At 43.0% G+C, this 23,517-nt stretch overlaps 1 protein-coding gene across 2 annotated transcripts in view; it reads right to left on the minus strand.

Annotated features, from left to right (window-relative positions):
* The window catches only part of heatr4 (HEAT repeat containing 4), a 70,804-nt gene that overhangs the window by 4,015 nt on the left and 43,272 nt on the right, over window positions 1-23,517 (minus strand). For both annotated transcript variants that reach the window (XR_013888526.1, XM_080202014.1), the window contains exons 10-13: window positions 19,369-19,549; window positions 14,481-14,550; window positions 10,624-10,813; window positions 4,981-5,059 (exon numbers count right to left, since the gene is read on the minus strand). Coding sequence is in view for 1 of the 2 variants with exons in the window: in XM_080202014.1 (XP_080058140.1) it covers window positions 4,981-5,059; window positions 10,624-10,813; window positions 14,481-14,550; window positions 19,369-19,549 (520 nt within the window). In the remaining variant the exon portion in view is untranslated. The remainder of the gene's footprint in view (window positions 1-4,980; window positions 5,060-10,623; window positions 10,814-14,480; window positions 14,551-19,368; window positions 19,550-23,517) is intronic.

Genomic DNA, 23,517 nt, shown 5'->3' on the forward strand with positions numbered 1-23,517 from the left:
TTGAGGGGAATTGCTTGATAGAGCAGACGCAGCACGGTTTCGTTAAGGGGAAGTTGTGTCTGACAAATTTATTGGAGTTCTATGAGGATGTGTCTAGGGCGGTGGATAGAGGAGAGCCGGTGGATGTGGTCTTTCTTGATTTTCAGAAGGCGTTTGACAAGGTACCTCACAAGAGGTTATTGCAGAAGGTAAGGGGGCATGGAGTTGGGGGTAGGGTGTTAGTGTGGATAGAGGAATGGTTGTCAAATAGGAGGCAGAGAGTGGGGGGTTAATGGGTGCTATTCGGATTGGCGGTTGGTGACTAGTGGAGTGCCCCAGGGGTCGGTGCTGGGGCCTCAGCTATTTACCATTTATATAGATGATCTGGAGGAGGGAACCAAGTGTATGGTGTCGAAATTTGCTGATAACACCAAGATTGGGGGAACGGCAAATTGCGCGGAGGGTGTGGAGAGTCTACAGAAGGATCTAGATAGGCTGGGCGAATGGGCCAGGAAATGGCAAATGGAATTTAATGTTGGTAAATGCGAGGTGGTCCACTTTGGTAGGAATAATGGTAGGAAGGACTATTACTTACGTGGCGAAAAACTGCAGCAGGCGACGGTGCAGAGGGACCTCGGGGTCATTGTGCATGAGTCGCAAAAACCCAGCCTGCAGGTGCAGCAGGTGGTCAGGAAGGCTAATGGGATGCTGGCCTTCATAGCGAGGGGGATTGAATATAAAAGTAGGGAGGTCTTGCTGCAGCTGTATAGGGCACTGGTGAGGCCGCAGCTGGAGTAGTGTGTGCAGTTTTGGTCGCCGCACTTACGCAAGGATATTTTGGCCTTGGAGGGAGTGCAGAGGAGGTTTACTAGGCTGATACCGGAGTTGAGGGGATTGAGCTATGAGGAGAGGCTGAATAAACTGGGCTTGTACTCGTTAGAGTTTAGAAGAATGAGGGGAGATCTCATTGAGACATATAAGATGATGAATGGGATGGATAGGATAGAGGTGGAGAGACTCTTCCCGCTCAGAAAGGACAGCAGGACTAAGGGCCACAGCCTCAAGATAAAGGGGGGGCGGTTTAGAACGGAGTTGAGGAGCAACTTCTTCACGCAAAGGGTGGTGAATCTCTGGAATTCTCTGCCCGTTGAAGTGGTGGAGGCTGCCTCGCTAAATATTTTTAAGACGTGGGTAGATGAGTTTTTGATAAGCGAGGGGATTAAGGGTTATGGGGAGAGGGCGGGAATGTGGAACTGAGCCACGACAGATCAGCCACGATCTTATTGAATGGCGGGGCAGGCTCGAAGGGCTAGATGGCCTACTCCTGCTCCTATTTCTTATGTTCATCCAGACACTTCTTAGAGGATGTGAGGCAGCCTGCCTCTACCACCCTCACAGGCAGTGCATTCCAGACTATCCTCCCTCTGGGTAAAAAAACTTTTTCCTCACATCCCCTCTAAACGTCCTGCCGCTTACCTTGAACCTATGGCCCCTTGTGACTGACCCTTCAATGAAGGGGTGGGCGGCACGGTAGCACAGTGGTTAGCACTGCTGCTTCACAGCTCCAGGGTCCTGGGTTTGATTCTCGGCTCGGGTCACTGTGTGGAGTTTGCACATTCTCCTCGTGTCTGCGTGGGTTTCCTCCGGGTGCTCCGGTTTCCTCCCACAGACCAAAGATGTGCGGGTTAGGTTGATTGGCCATGCTAAAATTGCCCCTTTAGTGTCCTGGGATGTGTAGGTTAGAGGGATTAGCGGGTAATGAATGGGGATAGGGCCTGGGTGGGATTGTGGTCAGTACAGACTTGATGGGCTGAAGGGCCTGTTTCTGCACTGTAGGGTTCTATGTTCTAACTGCTTATCCACTCTGTCTATGTCTCCCATAATCTTGTACATCTTGATCAGGTCACCCCTCAGTCTTCTCTGCTCCAACAAAAACAACCTAAGTTCATGCAACCTCTCTTCATGACTTAAATTTTCAATCCTAGGCAGTGAATCTTCACTGCACCCCCTCCAGTGCAATCACACTCTTCCGATAATGTGGCGACTGAAAGTGCATGCTACTCCAGCCATGGCAACAAATTTTATACAACCTGACTTCCCTGTTTTTGTAATCGATTGATAAAGCCAAGTGTCCCATATGCCTTTTTCACCTTCTACCTTCAGAGATCTGTGGACAAAGATGCCAAGGTCCCTTTGTCCACAGAACTTCCTAGTTGTCATGCCATTCATTGAATATTTGTGAAATTACTCGTTCCAAAGTGTATCATCTCACTTTTCAGGGTTAAATTACATCTGCCACTTATCTGCCCATTTGACCATTCTGTCTATTCTTCTTGTAGCCCAAGACACTCTGCCTCACTGTTAACCAGCCGTCCAATCTTTGTGTTATCTACAATCTTACTAATCCTAACCTCCCCCCACCTCCCCACATAGTCATCAATATCATTTCATAGAATTATTACAGAGCAGAAGTCTGCACCAACCACAATCCCACCCAGGCCCTATTCCTGTAACCCCACATATTTACCCCACTAATTATCCTGACACTAGGATCAATTTAGCATGGCCACTAACCCACATATTTTTGGATTGTAGGAGCAAACCCACACAAACACGGAGAGAAAAATGACAAATAAAAGGAGGCCCAACACAGATCCTTTTGGTACGCTACTGGACACTGGCTTCCAGTTACTAAAGCAGCCTTCTGTCATCGCCCTCTGTCTCCTACAACTGAACCAATTTTGAATCCACTTTATCAAATTACCCTGTATCCCATGTGAATGTATCTTCTTTACAAGTCTCCTATGTGGCTTTGCTGAAGTTCATATAAAACGACATCGACTGTACTACCCTTGTCTACACATCCTCAAAAAATTCAATCAAATTTGTTACGCAAAAGTATGACGAAGCATGCTGACTGTCCCTTATCAAGCTTTGCCCCTCCAAGTGGAAATAGATGGTCTCCTTCAGAAGTTTCTCTAATAGTTTTCCTGACATGAGATTCACTGGTCTGCAGTTCCCTGGTGTATCTCTACAATCCTTCTTAAATAGCTGAACCACATTAGCTGTTCTCCAGTTATCTGGTACCTCCCTGTGGCTCTAGAGGAATTGAAAATTTGGCTCAGAACCCCTGCAATCTCCTCCCTTGCCTCCCACAACAGCCTAGGGCACAATTCATCTGGCCCTGAAGATTTATCCACTTTTAAGGCTGCTAACGCCTCCAATACTTTCCCTATGTCAATTTGCTCAAGAACTTCACAGTCCTTCAATTCCATCCCATCATCCTCATTATCTTGAGTGAAGATGGATGTGAAGTATTGTTCAACACACTGCCTATGTCCTCTGGCTGCATCCACAGATTGCCACCTTGGTCCTTAATGGGCCCTACTCTTTCCCTGGTTATCCTCTTCCTATTGATATACTTTAGAATATCTTGGGATTTTCCCTACTTTTACCAGCCAGAGCTTTCACATATCTTTGCACTCGTAATTGCTTTCTTAAGCTCCACCCTGCACTTTCTGTACCTCACTAATGCCTCCACTGACTTGCTTTCCCTGTACTTTTTAAAAGCTTTTCTTTTCCTTCTCATTGCATCCTGAATATCTCTGGCTACCCATGGTTGTCTAGGCTTATTATTCCTACCTAGTACCTTAGAGCGAACATGCTAGGCTTACACTCTCCCATTTCCTTTTCGAATGCCCCCCCACTGCTCTTCCGTAGATTTTCCCATTAGTAGCTGTTCTCAGTCTACCCTGGCTAGATCTTTCCTCATTTTACTCAAATCCACTCTGCCCCGATCCAAAACTTTTTTTTTTGCAGCCTACTTCCTTGTCCATTACAAGCTTAAATTGTACCATGTTGTGATCGCTGTCACTAAAATCCTCTCTCAACCACCATCTCAATCACCTGTCCAGCTTTATTCCCCAGAATTAGGTACAGCACAGCACCCTCCCTTGTTGTACCTTCCACATATCAGTTTAAAAAGTTCTCCTCTACACATTTCAAGAAATCTACTCCATCCAATCCCTTAACACTATGTATAATGTTGGGAAAGTTGAAATCACCTAATATAATAACCCTATTGTTATTGTTTTTACACATCTCCACAAACTGAGCACATATTTACTCCTCTATATCCCTCTGATTATCTGGGAGATTATAACAAACACCTAACAATGTGGCTGCCCCTTCTGTATTCCTTAACTCTACCCACAAAGCTTCATTTGATAACCCCTCCAAGATATCATCTCTTTTATTGCAGTTAATGACTCCTTAACTAATAATGCAATGCCTCCTCCTCTTTTACCTTCTCCTTGCCAGTGTTACAGTTTATACATGGACAATGCCTGAAACATGAGATAAATGTTTTCTTTTATTTAAGTCACTTATAGGAACCCTTCGGGCACAGTGTACTATGAATATAAACTAAGTGACAGCACAGCATACTGCTCCCCATGCAATGATTGTTCACAATGATCAACAGAAACAGGTGTGAGGCACTCACATTACTAGGTCACTATGGGGCCAGGCCAGAAATTTTTCAAGATAAGAATTTCACTGTGTAATCCAGTGTTTTTTTCGTCAGAGTCTCAGCCCACCCAATCCCTGACAGGACAGTGTCTCTGACCCACTGACCACCCAATCCCTGACAGGACAGTGTCTCTGACCCACTGACCACCCAATCCCTGACAGGACAGTGTCTCTGACCCACTGACCACCCAATCCCTGACAGGACAGTGTCTCTGACCCACTGACCACCCAATCCCTGACAGGACAGTGTCTCTGACCCACTGACCACCCAATCCCTGACAGGACAGTGTCTCTGACCCACTGACCACCCAATCCCTGACAGGACAGTGTCTCTGACCCACTGACCACCCAATCCCTGACAGGACAGTGTCTCTGACCCACTGACCACCCAATCCCTGACAGGACAGTGTCTCTGATCCACGCAGTCTTAATTCCAGTAAATTCCAGTGTATAGTCTTCGTTTTTTTTTACCTGCTGTTTGATTTTTGGAAGCAACCCTTCATTCACCTCAGTGCTGCCCCCTAGCTTCTGCAGTGCCAGTCTCACATCTCTAGAAGATAAAAGTACAAATTAATCAGTATCTATTGCCATTAGATTGAATGCAGCACATTCCTGTACTGAACTGCTTGGTCATAATAGGGATGACCTATTTCATAACCCAACAATGGGAAACACTACAGCACACACCAAGAGCAATAACTAATGTTGCACCATTTCTTTGTAGCATTGTTAAAATATTCAAACAGTTACAAGCAGGCACTGGTATTTGTACACAGATATAAAGAGCGATTCTCCCAGCGAGCCAGGAGACTGAAGCGGGGGCCATTTAGCGGGTTTCTCACTGGGCACCAGGGCCTCCGGAGTTCATGTGTCGTTGGGGGGAAAGTTGGGGCTGCCAGTGGCATAAAGTGGACACAACCTCCTTGCCTCCAATTCAACAGTGTTTGACTGAAAGCCTTGGGAGTCCGCTACAGTGGAAAGTTCTTGCCTAGCTTGAGTCAGAAGGTCAGGCAAGGCAAGACTGAAAAAATTATAAGATAATAAAATGGGAGTGACAATCTGAATGTTATATAAACAATCACATTGACACAAACACATTTACACATACTAACTGGGGCAGATATAAGTACTTGAGCATTCCTGAGGTTGCGGTTCTGAAGGTGATTCTCTGTCTATGATTAGAGAGATAAGGATGGGACCGGGTGAGAGCAATCTCACCCAACTGGAACATCAGCCATGTCAAAGGTTGCAAACAGGTCAAAAAAGATAAGGCATAAAGAATTGTCTCTGACACTGTCACACAGGATATCGATATGATTTTGATCAGTATCTGTTTCCTGGAAATATCTTTGAAGAATACGTTCATGGACTTCATAGAGGAAAGCGAGATTGGAAATGGGAGAGAGTTGCAAGCAGCTGAGGGGTTGGGGGTGGTGACAACAGCAAGAACCTACACAGCGTTTTTGAACCTAATCCAAGGGACTTCATATGAGCATTTATAAAAACCAAATATGATTGGGCCACATAAGGAGATATTAGGTCAGAAGGGTAGGTTTTAAGGAGTGCTGTAAAGGAGGAAAGCAAGGTAGTAAGACAGAAAGATGTAAGAGGGTATTCCAGAACTTGGGGCCCAGAGAACTGAATGCATTGTCACCAATTAAAATTGGGGATGCACAAGTGGCCAGAATTGAAGGAGTTCAGATAAGGGTGGAGAAGAGAGAATTTTAAGATGGGTTGTAGTTTATGCTTGCATTCAAAAATGGAAAAATTAGCAATTTTAGCAGACGGCATAACCCAATATTGGTGAATAGCATAGCCAGGCTAGGAGGAAGGGGGAAGGTGCCATCACTCCTCTGCCAAGCTTTCATTGGGGCCTTGACACTGACGTAATCATCAATCATAAGCTCATGGATGGCAAGGACCTTGTTCACAAGTGAATGGGCATTGTAGAACAGGGAGGAGCTGATTCATTGGCAGATTCCATTTCAATGGGAAGGAGGTGAGAAAAATAGCCCCTGGCAGACATTTTGGGTGAGGAACACTGCTTCCTCAAAGCTACACAGTTGTGTGGCCTTGCGGCAATGGGGAATGTGCCACAAAGGAATAAACATAACAAACAAGTAGCGGTTCTATTAAGATGCACAATGCTTGGCAATCTTAAAGAGACTGTAGTGAAACAAAAGGGCCATGAACAGCAAAAAGACAGTGGGAGAAACATTCTTAAGTCCTATGTTCCAATGCTGGGAAGGTCAAAGATGGAATGGGGCAGTTAAGGTTGCTGGTCATAATTAGCCAACACTGAATGCCTTGATGAGATTCAGAGGATGTCTAGCGAGGCATAGAGGAAGTTGTAGGTTTATCTCACAGGGAGTCAGGCCTGGCATGGTGTCAGGAGAATAGGAAGGTTGAGGATACTGACGAACTGGAGGAGGAAATTTGAAGGTCTGAATTACTGAGTGAAAGTGAAAGGAGACGTGTTTGTGTATGTGCACGTGCGTGTGTATATGGTGGGGGTGTGTAAACAGAAAACAAAGTGGAGGAAATGGAAGTCTGCGTTGGAATGGTAAGCAAAATGGCAATAAGAAAATGGGCAGCACGGTAGCACAGTGGTTAGCACTGCTGCTTCACAGCTCCAGGGTCCTGGGTTCGATTCCTGGCTTGGGTCACTGTCTGTGTGGAGTTTGCACATTCTCCTTGTGTCTGCATGGGTTTCCTCTGGGCACTCCAGTTTCCTCCCACAGTCCAAAGATGTGTGGGTTAGGTGGATTGGCCATGCTAAGAAATTGTCCCTTAGTGTCCAGGGATGTGTAGGTTAGAGGGATTAGTGGGCATAATATGTAGGGATATGGGGTAGGGCCTGGGTGGGATTGTGTTCAGTGCAGACTCGATGGGCTGAAGGGCCTCTTTCTGTACTGTAGAGTTCTATGATAATTCTATGAAAAGAGTCCAAATTACATATACAAAGCCACATCTACACATGTATACAAATCCACACCTACAAGCATATACAGGTTGACTTCTACATACATTATATACACAAATCTACCTCTAGATACATACACATACACAGACACATATATATGAACCCAAACCTATACATACACATTATATATACACAAACCTAAACCTACACACACGTGCAACCCCACTCTTACACACACATATATATATATATACATATACACACACACACACATGTTATATATACAGACAACTCATGCCTACACACATATACAAATCCACTTCTTTAAACATACACAAACCAACACTTGCACACATACAGTGTGGGCTTTCATATGTGTATAGGCTGGATTTGTATATGCATGTGGGCATGGGTTTTTTGTGTGTGTGTGTGTGCTGGATTAGTATACGTCTGTATGGTAAGACAAATACAAACCCATGCCTACACATACGCACAAAAAGCTCACATCCACACACACACACACATGCAAACATACGCTTACACACACACACACGTATATATACAAACCCAAGCCTACACACGTAAGATAAACGTCGTGAGTGTTCCTACACCACATGGACTGCAGCAGTTCTAGAATGTGGCTCACCATTAATGTTGGGCAACAAAGGTTGCCTTACCTAATGATGCCCAAATCCCACAAAAGAAGTTTTAAAAGGGTTGGGGAGATCACCTGATGTGAGTGCAGGAACAGCTGTGTTTTTGTGACCTCTGGCGATACTCATCTTTTAATCCTTTAATTTATCCTGCCCGTAATTACCTAATCCTGGACTGAAAACTGTATTGGTTCAGGTTTGGGACAAAGTGCTGAGTAAATTTCTGAAAATCCTGGATGGAAAGAAACAGCTGGAGTGGAGACCAATCCTCAACATGGGTGATTTGGTCGATACACAGGTTCTCAACCTGGTGATGTTGAAGGCATTATTGACGATGACTGCCAACATGATTAAAGTTATAGATGACAAAGTCAGCTTTTTGGCACAGAATTTCAGTGCTTATATTGCTGAATTGCAGAGTACCGATAAAGAACTTGATGAAACAGAGGAAAGAATCCTTGTTGTCAAGATTGCAGCCTCCTTAGTTGAGGCCTGCTTTCAATCTTTGGAAAATCAGCTAAATGGTACGTTAGACATCCCGATCAATCTGGAGAGCCAGGCTGGTGGAGGAGTGTCCATGTGACCCACTTTCCAGGAGATAAGGGAAAGTTGAGTTAAATTTTTTGAGAATATTTTTCTTGCTCTTTACACAAAAGCTGAGTGTATTAATCTTGAAGGGGCACATTATAACCTGTTTGAGGCTTGATCCCCGGTGGTAATTATGCATTTTCATAGCTTCAGTCACAGATGTTTCAATGAAGCTGAAAAGAGTCTGAAAGCTATCTGAATGCAGTTTGCCCTGCTTTATACTGTTATCCTGAGGGTGATATCTGATGGATCCTTAAAGCTGTTCAATAATCCTACTAAAGCTTTGGCCTCTCTAAACTCTGCAGGTGGCAATAACTTGGAGTCATAATCTGCAGTTCTTCACTAATCATTACACTCCTTTTTTGATTTTGTGATGGTATTTAGCATATTGACAAGGGTGATCAAATACATTTTGCCTGACATCCTTTGAAAACCAGGGGTGACTATTTGTTTATAATGAAATGCATCCCTCAGTGTGTTCCTTTAATTAATCCAAGCTTAATCCTTTGATCCTACTATATCTTTGTTGTGCCGGGGTGCAAGTTGGCATGGGGGGAACTGCCTGCATTTCTTCTGATCCTGTGCCCAAATTGAATCCCGCTAGTTTGATATCCTTAAAGAGCTTGAGAGCGTTGGGGAGGGCGCTGGATGAGTTATACGGCACTAAGGTTGTGTGCACTATAGGTATGGCCCAATGTGTCCTCACAGCTGGTGAGGAAAAGCCCCTTAGAATGATTGGTGTTGTGTAGTTTGTGCCTGTATTTTTATTATTTTAGGGTCAATGAATCTCTGATGAACTCCTGTAGAGGTACAGACAGAGCACATATCCTGGGAAAAGACATCTTTTTGTATCAATGCTGCCCTGGCTGGAGTTGGGAGAAAGTATACTTTGGTTTGTGCCGAAGCATGTTGCAAGAATCTTTGGCAGATCAGCCTTTTCTATGCCTGTGTCAATATCTATATTCTTCTTGACTGAATCAGCAATGGCAGGGACTACTTTGAAATTCCTGGAATGTAAATTACATGTCTCTGTCTCTAGTATCCTGCAAGGGAGAGTGTGTCTTTTATGTCATTTGTTCATGGCTTTATCTTGTTATCCTGTTTTTTCCGCAGTCTTTGGGACATCCTTTCACTATTTGTAGCTTTGGAGGTGCCATTTATATTGAATAATGAATAATCTGAACTAACTGTGTCAGTGCTCTCTTGTCCCTTTCTGAGTGTGTATGTGGAGAAATGATTGTGCTGTACTGTACCAATCCTTGAGGGTTTATTGCATTGTTTGTAAAAATGGCAAAAATCTTAAATAAAAATATATTTTAAAAAACTAAAGAGGTAAAAAAAAACAAAAAGCTAAATAAAAAAGAGTACAAAAATAGTTTGCTTACCCAAATACCAACAAGACCAGTTGAGCCAAATGACCTGTTTCTGTGCTGTACGCTCAATGTAATTCACACACACAGGTATACAAATACACAGACACACAAGCACAGATACACACAAACAAACACAAAGATAGATATATAAATACACACATACACACTGATACACAATCTTTTAAGACGCGGGTTGATGGGTTTTTGATAAGCGAGGGGATTAAGGGTTATGGGGAGAGGGCGGGAATGTGGAACTGAGCCACGACAGATCAGCCATGATCTTACTGAATGGCGGGGCAGGCTTGAAGGGCTAGATGGCCTACTCCTGCTCCTATTTCTTATGTTCTTATGTTCTTAAGTACGGATATATAAACACACAAGCACGTGACAGTCCGGGTGTGCTTGACTGTGACAATGTCCAGTAAGCCGGGATGCTGGAAATTTAGGTAGGTTCCACTTGCCCATTATGAAAATGTTGTAGCTGTTAAGAGATTGATTTTACTCTTACTCACTGGGTTCAGTAATATGCACAACCCAGCGTTCTTATTATACCAATAGCTGCAGCTCATCAACTTACTCCCGGACAATGGGGTTAGGCTCCACCAGAAGCTGCTCTCTTAAAACATTCTGGACATTAGCATCTCTCAAGTTCAAGGACACAATACTGTTGCAGGCTTCTATTCGGACGCCAGGCTCCTGCTCATAATGAAGTGCCCACAGCAGCATGTCCTTCAGTTGCTCAGTCACAAACCCAATGGTTCCTAAAGCTGCTCCATCAGGGTTCAGGTAAGGTGAATCAACATGTAAAAAAAAATTGGAGAACATCAGAAATTTGGCCTCAGTACTCTCATCAAACACATTGAGACCAACTCTTTTTGGGTTTGTAAACTGTAGACTTCCACAGCGATCGGTCCCAGAGCTTCAACTATTTATGATCTAAGTCAATGACTTTGATAAAGGGGCCGAACATATGGTACTTACATTTCCCATTGACACAATGAAAAGTAGGAAAGTAAATTGTTAATTGGATATAAATAGTTTACAAAGGGATTTTAGGTAAAAAATAATCATTTGGTAGTACAGAACTTGAGTGTTGCTGAAAAGAAGACATGTTGAAGCTTTTTGTCTTGCACTCATCAGGACACTTTGCAAGAGTACAATATTAGGGGAAAACAACTATTTGTACTGTATGAGAAGAGAGTGCTGATTGGTTTGCAAGTGGACTCTGATTAGTAGAGGCATTGTCATGGAGAATGCACCAGTCAATGGTGACTTACAGATAACTGCCAAGCATTATTTGACATTTAAACCAGGCAGCTTGATCCTGATTGGTCAAGGCATTACAAATGAGTATTGTGCTATATGAATTTCAGTGCCAATATCATGTTAGGTATATAGGCCGATGTCCCAAAGACTGGTGGATTGTATCTAATAGCATGTCCCAGCCACTATTAACAATGAGCAAGGTACAGACGATACCCAACCAGACCGTACTTGCAAAACTCAAAGCACAGTGTTCAACATTAGACATGATTCTGTGATTGGACAATATTTACTAAATAATCTTCGGTATGCTAAAAATTATGCTGATAACCGGCTTAAGATTGTCAGTAAGGCTTGCACTGGGTCACATTTGTATGCACTGGACTGCAATTCACTGATTCATTCCCCAGGGCAATGCCTTGACCAATCAAATTGTTGTTTTCCCTTTACACTGGCATTCCTGCAAAGGATTGAGATACACTAAGTAGGCAAAAATTTGGCAGATGTAGTATAATGAGGGAAAATGTGAATTTGTCCATTTTGGTAGAAAGAATTAAAAAAAAGTATTAGCTAAATGGAGAAAGATGCAAACTCAGAGGGATCTAGTATATGAATCACTGAAGGTTAGAGAGCAGCCACAGCAAGTAGAGCACACGGTGGCCTAGTGGTTAGCACTGTTGCCTTTCAGTGCTAGGGCCCTGGATTCGATTCACAGCTTGTGAAGTCAGCATGTTCTCCGCGTGTCTGCATGGGTTTCCTCCGAGTGCTCTGATTTCCTCCCACTGTCCAAAAGCTGTGATGGCTAAGTGCATGAGTAAAATGATTTTTAAATAATTAGGAAGGCAAATGGAATGTTGGCATTTATTGCAAAGGGAATTGAGTACAGAAGTAGGAAAGTATGACTAAAGCTGTACAGGGCCTTGGTGAGACTGCATCTGAAGTGCTAGAGGTCTTCTTACCTCAGGATATAAACTGCATTGGAAGCAGTTCAGAGGAGGTTCACTGGACTTATTTCTAGGATGAAGAGGTTATCTTACAAGGAAAAATCAGGTTGGCCTATACACATTGAAGTTTAAAAGAATGAGAGGCAATCTTATTTTCTGAAGGGAGTTGACAGAGAATGGTAAGAGGACTTTTCCCTTTGTGGGAAGTCTAGAACTAGAGGGACACATTTAAAAATTAGGTTTCCCGTTTAAAACTGAGATGAGGAGAAATTTGTTTTCACTGCAGGTATTTAATGGAATTCTCTTTCTTGGAGAGCAGTAGAAGCTGAATCATTGAATATACTAATGGCAGAGTGTGATAGAGTTTGATCTAAAGGGAGCCAAAGATAATGGGGGGGCAGACAAGTAAGTCGATTTGAGTCCACAATCAAATCAGCCAAGATCTTATTGAATGGTGAAGCAGGCTCAAGGGGCCAAGTGGACTCCTGCTCCTAAGTCATATGTTTGGAAATATTGGTCCTTTGGAGGCAGACATAGGAGAAATTATCATGGGGAACGAGAAAATGGCAGTGGCAATTAATAATCATTTTGTTTTTTTTTCATAGAAGAAGACAAATTAAATACAAAAAAGTGATCAAGAAGTATTAGAGAAGCATAAAGACCTAAACTCCAACAAATAAGAACATAAGAAATAGGAGCAGGAGTAGGCCATCTAGCCCTTCGAGCCTGCCCCACCATTCAATAAGATCATGGCTGATCTGTCGTGGCTCAGTTCCACATTCCCGCCCTCTCCCCATAACCCTTAATCCCCTCGCTTATCAAAAACCCATCAACCCACGTCTTAAAAATATTTAGCAAGGCAGCCTCCACCACCTCAACGGGCAGAGAATTCCAGAGATTCACCACCCTTTGAGTGAAGAAGTTCCTCCTCAACTCCGTTCTAAACCGCCCCCCCTTTATCTTGAGGCTGTGCCCTCTAGTTCTACTGTCCTTTCTGAGCGGGAAGAGTCTCTCCACCTCTATCCTATCCATCCCATTCATCATCTTATACGTCTCAATGAGATCTCCCCTCATTCTTCTAAACTCTAACGAGTACAAGCCTAGTTTATTCAGCCTCTCCTCATAGCTCAACCCCCTCAACTCCGGTATCAGCCTAGTAAACCTCCTCTGCACTCCCTCCAAGGCCAAAATATCCTTGCGTAAGTACGGCAACCAAAACTGCACACAGTACTCCAGCTGCGGCCTCACCAATGCCCTACACAGCCGCAGCAAGACCTCCCTACTTTTATATTCTGAGGACCTACATCCTAGGATTCCAAAAGAGATAGATGTAGAGATTATGGATGCACTGGTTATGATATTCCAAAAATCCTTAGGTTCTGAAATGGTCCCAGCAGATTGGGATTAATAAATGTAACATCTCTATTCAAGAAAGGAGAGAGAGAGAAAACAGGGAATGTCCATTAGCCTGAAATCAGTCATCATGGAAGCGCTGGAATCTATTATGAAGAAAGTCATAACAATGCACGTTGAAAATCATAGTATGATCTAAGTAGACGGAACTGAGACCACAATTGGATCTCCCATGATCATATCAAATGGCACAGCAGGTTTCAGGAATCAAAAGGGTCCAGGGAGTGGGGCAGCATGGTGGCACAGTCGTTAGCACTGCTGCCTCACAGTGCCAGGGACCTGGGTTCAATTCCGGCTCATGTCAGTGCCTGTGTGGAGTTTGCACATTCTCCCTTTGTCTGCGTGGGTTTCCTCCAAATGCTCCAGTTTCCTCCCACAGTCCAAAGATGTGCAGGTTACGTTGATTGGCCATGCTAAATTAACCCTAATGTCAGGGATTAGCAGGGTAAATACTTGGGGTTACGGGAATAAGGCCTGGATAAGAATTGTGGTTGTGCAGGCTCGATGGGCCGAATGACCTCATTCTGCACTGTAAGGATTCTATGAAAAGACGACTCCTTCTCATAATTCTTATGTTCTCCCACAATGGGCCACATCAGACCACCAGAAAGCAATATCTGGGATTTATATCTCTGGAATGATAGAACCCTTAGATAGTCACCCTTCTACACCATTTCAGAGGGCATTTAAGAATCATCCAGGTCTGGAGTCATGTGTAGGGCCAGGCCAGGTAAGGACAGCAGAGTTCCTTCCCATTGGAGAGTTACCTCTGGAAATTATAGCCCCTTAGAGAGTCAGACAGAAAAACACCTACCTTTGATTGCATAGGCTCTGATCTTCCAGATGTGGTCGGACTGCATCAGGTGCATCAGATGATTAAGGACCTGTGGACAACACAAAGAGCTGCTCAACATATTTGGGCTTTTCTCTGCCCCTCCAAAAGTTTCTGCCCTTTCTTCAAGTCTGACTCATGATGGCAAAAATATCTCCTGGCCCAGCAATGGATGTTGGCAAGCTCATCTTCAATGTTCCAACTGGAATCACTAGATGGGAATCGGAATCCTGAACCCAGACTGCCCCTCCTCATTGATCCCAAGAGTCATCAGAAATGAATCAGGATCTGAAAGGCCGGCACTTTGTCACTGCCTCAGTCTGGGACGCTAAAGTGAATTGTTGCATTCATTCTGTCATACCCAGTGGGATCAGGTCACTAGGCAGAGATAGGGAAATGAGATTTTGTGTTTGTATTGCTTAATACTGGACAAAGCAATAGCTTTAATTTTTATTTGCTCATAGGAGGTGGGCCTTGTGGGCTGGGCCAGCATTTATTGCTAATCCTTAATTGCCCTTGCATTTAATGGCTTGTTAGGCCATTTCAGAATCAACCGTAGTGCTGCAGGTCTGGAGGCATGTGTAAGGCCAGGCCAGATAAGGATGGCAGAGTTCCTTCCTTAAAGGTCATTAAGCGTGGCACAGGGGTGCAGCAGGGGAGCATGGTGGCACAGTGGTCAGCATTGCGGGTTCAATTCCTAGATTGGATGACTATCTATGTCTACACATTCCCCATGTCTGTGTGGTTTCCTCCGGGTGCTCCAGTTTCTCCCATAGTCTGAAAGATATGCAAGTTAGGTGCATTGGCCATGCTAAATTCCCCCTCAGTGTACCTGAATAGGCACTGGAGGGTGACGACTAGGGTATTTTCACAGTAACTTCATTGCAGTGTTAATGTTAAGCCTCTTTGTGACACTAATAAATAAACTTTAAACTTTAGTGAACCAGATGGGTTTTTCTGACAATCAACAATGGGTTCATGGTGATCATTAGACTTGTAATTCCTGATTTTGTTTTCAATTCAAATTTTACAATCTGCTGTGGCACTATTCAAACCCAGCATGGAGTAACCCAGGTTCTCAGAGCATTACTCTGGATCTTTGGATTACCCCAGTGAAATACTACTGCGAGAACGCCTCCCCTACTTAATGAAAGCACCGAGGATGCAAGTTCATCTCTGATACAAATTAAATCCAGATGCATGAAATAGATATTTGAGGTCAGTGTTGCCTGTTGTATGTTTAAGGCCAGTTTCTGGTCATTAATTATTCAGTACCAGCTTAATTCATAAACAGATACTAGGCCTGTTAATTAAAGACATGAGTCCTGTTAATAATTGATTCACTCTGCACTTCACATGACCTGAGTTGGACAAAGCTAAGATTGCAGCAGAATCCTGAAACATCGCAGCAAAATCCTGTTGATAGGATTATGCAGCACAGAAGAAGGGCAAGCACTCCATCTTTCAAAATGTGGTTCCACTATCACTTCCCCCTCCCCCCCAACAACTCTTTGTCCAAAGTCCTACATTTTATTTTTCTTCTCAATTATATACCTATTTCCTTTTGAAAGCACCAGGGACTCGGGTTCAATTCCAGCCTTGGGTGATTATGTGTGGAGTTTGCATGTTTCCTCCGGGCACTCTGGTTTCCTTCCACACTCCAACAATGTGTGCGGGGTTAGGTTGACTGGCCATGGTACATTATCTCTTGGTGTCAGGGAATTAGCAGGGTAAATATATGGGGTTACAGGGATCGGGCCTGGGTGGAATTGTGGTTGCTGTAGGCTCAATGGGTCGATTGGCCTCCTTCTGCACTGTCAGGTTCTACAATTCTATGGTCTTATTCCATCTGCTTCTACCACCTTTTCAAGCACTACATTCTATATCATAATTCATTATGTAAAAATCTGGATCTTTAGTCAATTCTCTTAAACTAATTATCAATTCTGTCATTGGAAATAGAGCAAATGGAGACAATCTATCAGAACTTTATATTATTTTGAATTATTGAAGACTGGCTGCCCGCCTCCTCCTGGAAAATTGTAAAAAAAAACTTTCTCATCAACATTTTGCCCAATTTCAGTAAGTGGAGGCTGCCAGAAGTACCCCACGTGGTTTCAGGAAATACTATGTGATGTGCAGATCCCAGAAGAGACGGAAATTACTGGCAGTTTAATGCCACTAACCTGACTTCTTCTGAAAGATTGCCCCTTTCCCCATGCATCTGAATTTCATTTCTGCCGCAGCACAATGTGCTTCATTGCAAGTCTGTCTCTGTTGTGGGCAAGTTTAGCAAACCGTATTTCTCCATTTGAACCTTCATTCTTGAAGATTCTGTTTGGTCGTCATTGATCTCATTAGCCTTCCCAGAAGTATTGTGGCTGTCAGCACTGTGCACATCTTTTGGGAGGAGAAGGCAGCTATAAAGGTGGTTGGTTTCTGGCAGAGAGGGCTTAAGCAACCTTTTCACTCTACATGTGTATTCAGCAATAGTTACTAGTTTTGAATTTTTTTGGAGGCATCTCCAAATGGTATCTGTACTGCCCTTTGGCACTTCATATCCAGGCACTGCTTCTTTTGTTTCATCAGTTGTTTGCAATCCACGGCTATTTAGATGCTTTTCTTCTGCACCTATAAGGATGCATTTTCAATTATCAGTATTGCTGAACTTGTCAAATATTCTTGACTCCTTTTACTTCACAGATTATTTTTTACAAAACATTCATCTGAAGTATTTGTGACAGTTATTGTTAAAAAATATTTTCAGAATGGTTTCCGCATATCCCTCTTCCATAGTTTCTTTTTTAAATTCTATTTTCCAAATGGGACCATTAACTGCTGGTCTGATATCATGGCTGTCATATGCACAGTTAGAACCATTGAGTAACTGCCATTCTCCATCAGTCTCAATATTAGTCTTCAGAATGTCTCTTTTGGACAAAGAACTTGCCATCACATACTTGCCATCAAAGCTAGTGGTACTGGACTTGGACTCACTGGGCTCCATTTGATTGGAGTATCCTGCACTGGACTTTTTCTGGCTCAATCTATCCTGCACTGGCCTGTGCTGTGCTGCAGTCACATCATTGGCAGATTTCTCCATCTCAATGCACATCAGCCAAGTTTGCTCACCTCAAGACACATAGATCACAATATTGACCATCTTTCTCATCATGCTAACAGGTAGGCTTGGATTTCAATTCATCAATTATAGACTTGTTTTCAGAAGTTAAAAAACACTAAAGCAGTTCAACAATGATTTGTCATTTGTGTACTTTTGGGTTGAGTGGGTGCATGGGGAGGTTGTTATAATCAGTTTTGCGGTTCACTCTGCCTTGCAGGGGAACTGGGAATGGATTCCAAAATGGCTTGCATTGTGGATTTAAGTTAATCAATTAATCAATGGTTTTCATAAGTTAAAAAGCATTGAAACAGTGATTTGTGTATTTTTCTGTATTTCTATGGCTTCCATTGTGTGAGGGAGGGCATGGACAGGAGGGCAATGATGTCATTTGGGGGCTGGGCTTGATATTATTTGGGTGGGGCTTGACATCAATGGTCTTTACATCACCTGGGGTGGAACATCATGGCACAAGGGGGATGAAGGGGCCCAAATGCAGCAGGAAAGCACAGGGCCCCCAAAAATGCAATATCCTTAACACTGCGATGATACTGGAAGTCTACCACTATTCCAAAGTCATTGCCATCCCAAATCCAGGCACGCCAACCCAGGATCCCATCATCTTTTCATCTACAATCTACAAGGAGGCTGAAGACCAGGGATGCTTTCATAAATGTGTCATCGATACACAACATTATTTAGCATGAATGCCTGCTACTGAAGTTTTCAACGTGATTCAATGTCATAAACCTGAGGGTTATCAACATTTTTATGAGCAACTTTAAGTTCCACAGTTATCTCACTGACAAGAAAGTAGCCAAATGCATACACGCAATAATGATATGCCACAGGGAATCAGCCTTTTTCAATATCTATACAGTGGATATATCCAGAGGTTCATCAATACTGATGACATGACATTATTGATGCAGGCATCAACGTTACAGTAAGATGCTGAGAAGTGACCTGGGCATACCGAAATGTTACTTCCAGACCTGCCACCTTCACCACAATCCAGGCAAGGCAGTTTGTGGATGATGCAACCAATTATTCCATAGAAGATGAGGGGTGGCCCACAGTGTGATTGTTGCCAGGAGATCTTATGGAGCACACCACACTACCTGTCCACTGTGATCTGTTGCAGGAGGCACTTCATTTCTCCACTTGTTTATCTCAGAAGACCATTGAATGGAAAGACAAAATAGACATCCCATTATAAGCTATTCCCGTTTATAAAGTTTATTTATTTATTAGTCACAAATAGGCTTACATGAACACTACAATGAAGTTACTGTGAAAATCCCCTAGTCGCCACACACCGGCGCCTGTTCAGGTACACTAAGCATGGCATCGCCATCTTTTTACATGTATAAGTTGGTGATAGTGTTCAGAGAAAATTTGAGAACCTAGTTGCTAGAGCCTGCACTAAATTGTGACAGCTGAAACAGCCACTAAGAATGGAAAACGATGACAGGTAAAAACTAAAAATCCAAACAACACGAGGTAATGTAGGGAAGCAAATCCATGATCTGTTCAAATTGTTAACAAAATACAAGTATCTTGTTTGGGTATTTAGGCTATTGGCGCACAAGTTCATTTTAACCACATATTTGGTCAAATCTGCTTTCTGTTGTTGCGTGCCTTTGGGTGGGCAGCGGAGAAAGCAACTACAGATCCTGCTCCAGATCACTGTTAAAGACTCCGGCTTCTTGAGGGAAGCACTTGAAAGTAATGTAATATTATTCATACCTTCTCATCTTTTATCCTCAGCAAACCAGCTGTCAAACATGCCTCTCTTCGTACACCAATGAAATCATCTTTGAAACACATTAGGAAGCTGGGCATCAGATTTCCAGTCATCAGACCGAGCTGACCAATGCATGATAAAGCCTCGATTCGGATCCTGCAATCCCCTGTTTCCAACCTCAATCTGTAATACAAGGCATTACACTGTAACGTACGTTACAATGTCTCTCTATTTTACTTCTCAAACATTGATAGTTCCATATTTTACCACTCACGCACTATTAGTCCTGCATTTTACCTGTTGCACAACAATAGTCCTGTGTTTTACCCCTCACGTACTGACAATCCTGTGTTTATCCCTCATGCACTGACGGTCCTGCACTTTACTCCTCATGCATGGACAAACCCAAGTTTTATCCCTTACGCACTGACATTTCTGCATGTTTACCTCTCCTACAGCGAGTGTCCTGTGTTTACCCCTCATACACTGATAGATCCATATTTTTACCCCACATGCACTATTATCCATGGGTTTTAAATCCTCACACACTGACATTCCTGCACTTTACCCCTCAACCCTTTGTGATGAGAGTATTTCCAGGTGCAGGTATTCAAAATTTGCATTTCGGATCTGTGGACCTGAACTATGGCTGGAATCACTGAGGAGCATTTGCAAAGCTGAGATCTTTGTGTATCACATGTACAGTGAGGTGGTCACAGGGCAGGTAAAGAGTGCACAGACAGAAAGGGAATGGGTGACCTCCAGCCACAGTGAAAGGCAGGTAGTTTAGAAGTCCCCTGGGTCCATCTCCCTCTATAACAAGATTTTCCATTTTGGATACTGCTGGAGGAGATGGCTTTAGTGATAGGCGATTCTATCATGAGGGGAAATAGGTAGATGTTTCTGTGGCTGCAGACATGACACCAGGGTGGTATGTTGCTGCCAATGACAAGGATGTCATTGAGCAGTTGCAGGACAATCTTAAAGGTGAGGGTGAACAGCCAGATGTCATGGTCCATATCGATATCAATGACATAGGTAAAAAGAGGGACGAGGTCCTGCAAGCAGAATATAAAGTGTTAGGAAATAAATTAAAAAACAGAACTTCTCAGGATTACTCCAGTGCCACATGCTGGTGGGATCCAGAGTAGGAGAATAGACCAGATTAATGCTTCGCTGAAGAGATGGTACAGGGGGAGGGATTTAGATTCCTGAGGCATTGGGACTGATTCTGGGGAAGCTGGGACTCATATAAGCTGGACTGGTTGCACTCCAGTGGGACTAGGAGTAATATCCGTGCACTGATATTTGCTAGTACTGTGGGGGAGCGTTTAAACTAGAATAGCTGGGGGTGGGAACCTAAGAGGAGAGGCACAAGAGAAGGAAACAAGATAGATGTGCAACAAGATAGATGAACAACAGTGCAAAAACAATACAGAGTGATCAAGGCTGGGAACTGACTATCCAAGGGTACTTCATATTTAGGAACATCAGGCAGAAGGGAAAAGGAGGTGAGGTGGCATTGTTAGTCAAGGATGAAATCAGTGCAACAGTGAGAAAGGATATTGGCTCAGAACATTTAGGTGTACAATCAGTCTGGGTGAACATAAGAAGCAACAGGGGAGAAAAATATTAGTAGGAGTTGTCTATAGGCCTCCAAATAGTAGTGGCAAGTTAAATATTAAACAGAAAATTAGAGATGTATGTAGCAAGGGTGCAAGAGTAATCACGAGTGACTTTTATCTACGTGTAGACTATGCAAACCAAGTTAGTAATAATACTGTGGCAGATGAATTTCTGGAGTGCATACAAGATTTGTTTTTAAGACTAGAATGTTGTGGAACCTACTAGGAAACATACTATCCTAGATTTAATATTGTGCAATATGAATAATTAATTAATAATCTTGTTGTGCAGTGCCCTTTAGGAAAGAGTGACCATAACATGATAGCTTCACAGAATTCTTCACTTGGATGGAAACTATCAGGGGCGAGTTGCTACGATAGATTTGAAAGCTTCATTAAAAGACATGGCTGTGGATAGGAATGGCTAATATTTAACGAACAAACGTGTGCATTGCAACAGTTATACATTCCTTCCTGGCACAAAACTACAAAAGGAAAAAGAACCCAGGAATGGCTAATAAAATCATTAAGAATAGTATTAGATCCAAAGAGGAGTCATATGAAGTTGCTTGAAAAAGTAGCAAGCCTGATCATTGGTCACTGTTTAGATTCAGCAGAGGACCAAGAGATGGAAAAGAGAGTGTAAGAGTAAACTTGCAATGGACATAAACATGGAGTTTAAAAGCTTCTACATGTACATAAAAAGAAAATTAGTGAAGACAAACATGGGTCCCTTACAGTCTGAAACAGAATTTGTAATAAAGAACAAGAAAATGGCAGACTAATTAAACAACTATTTTAATTCTGTCTTCGTGGAAGATGACATAAATAACACCTCAGAAATGCTAGGGAACCAAGGATCCAGTCAGAAAAAAGAATTGAAGGAAATTAGTATTACTGAAGAAAACAGAAATTAATAGGACTGAAAGTCAAAAGACCCCATGGCCTGACAATCTACAACCCAGGGTACTAAAGGTGGTGTCCATGGAAACAGCATCAGGATTTTCCATCCCCTCCCCCAATAGTGTATTCTGCGGTGACGGAGGCAGGCCCCCATTGGCCAGGATCTTCTGGTCCGACCACTGTCAATAGGTTTCCCGTTATTCGCATGCTCGGCCACCGGGGAATCCGCTGGGGTCACAGTCTCAGGATGTGGGGTACACCATTTAGGACTGAGTTAGAATCATAGAAATCCTACAGTACAGAAGTAGGCAGCTCGACCCATTGAGTCTTCACCGACTCTCTGACAGGGCATCTTACACAAGCTCTCGCCCCTGCCCAAACCCCATACCCCACAGGTTTACCACGGTTAATCAACTTAAACTACACATTTTGGGACACTAAGGGATAATTTAGCCTGGCCAATCTACCTAACCTGCACATCCTTGGACTGTGGGAGGAAACTGGAGCACCTGGAAGAAATCCACACAGACATGGAGAACATGCAAACTCCACACAGTCAGAGGCCAGAATTGAACCCCAGTCCCTGGTGCTGTGAGGCAGCAGTGCTAACCAATCTGCTACCACTGCATCCACAGTTGAGGAGGAATTTCTTTACTCAGGTGAATCTGTGGAATTCTCTACCACAGAAGGCAGGCAGTCAAGTAACTGAGTATATTTAAAAAGGAAATAGATTTCTTAACATTAAAGGTATAAAGGAGTACAGGGAGAAGCAGGAATATGGTATTAATAGCAGATCAGCCATGATCCCATTGAATAGCAGAGCAGGCTCCAGGGGCTGAATGGCCTACTCCTGCTCCTATTGCTACATTTCTATGTAAAAATTCTGGATTTAAGCCCTTGTGTATGTTTTCCCTTTACACCCTGACAGTCTCACATCTTGTCCCTCACACGCTGACGGTCTTGCATTTTATCCCTCACACACCAACAGTCCCGTGTTTTACTCTTTTACACGATGGCTGTCCCATGTTTCACTCTCACGCACAATTATATGAATCTGTATGGTAAACACAGAAAATGTTTAAATACAATCACTTAATGTCCACCAAAAACAATCCGCATCAAAATAACAAACACAGAATTGCAAGATGAAAACAGACCAACATTTGCCTTCTACCATTCTGATCGTCAAAGAATCATTAAACTGTTAAAACCACAAGAAGAGGAGGCCGTTTGGTACACTGTGTCTGCAATAGCTCTCTGAATGAATAATTTACCCAGTGCCACTCCCACCTCCTCTTTTAAATCCTGCACATGCACCCTTTCCAGATGATAATCCCATTCTGTTTTAGATGCCTCAATTAAACTCTGGCAGTGCATTCCAGATCTTAACCACTCACTGTGTGAAAAAGTTTTTCAAGTCTCCTTTTACCAATAATCTTAAAGATCTTAATCATCTTGATTATTGTCATTAATTTCTATCAATTAGTTTACAACTGACCTGGATACGTGGTGAAGAAAACCTCATTCACGGAGAGTTTTGGGAACTATTGATTGAAAGCCACCTAAAAATTATTCAGAAACTGGATCCCAAAATATAAATTTCCAAAGTAATCCATCCAATTT

The sequence above is a fragment of the Carcharhinus amblyrhynchos genome, chromosome 14 (assembly GCF_965287045.1).
Source record: "Carcharhinus amblyrhynchos chromosome 14, sCarAmb.v2.hapA, whole genome shotgun sequence".
NCBI classification, from domain to species: Eukaryota; Metazoa; Chordata; class Chondrichthyes; order Carcharhiniformes; family Carcharhinidae; genus Carcharhinus; species Carcharhinus amblyrhynchos.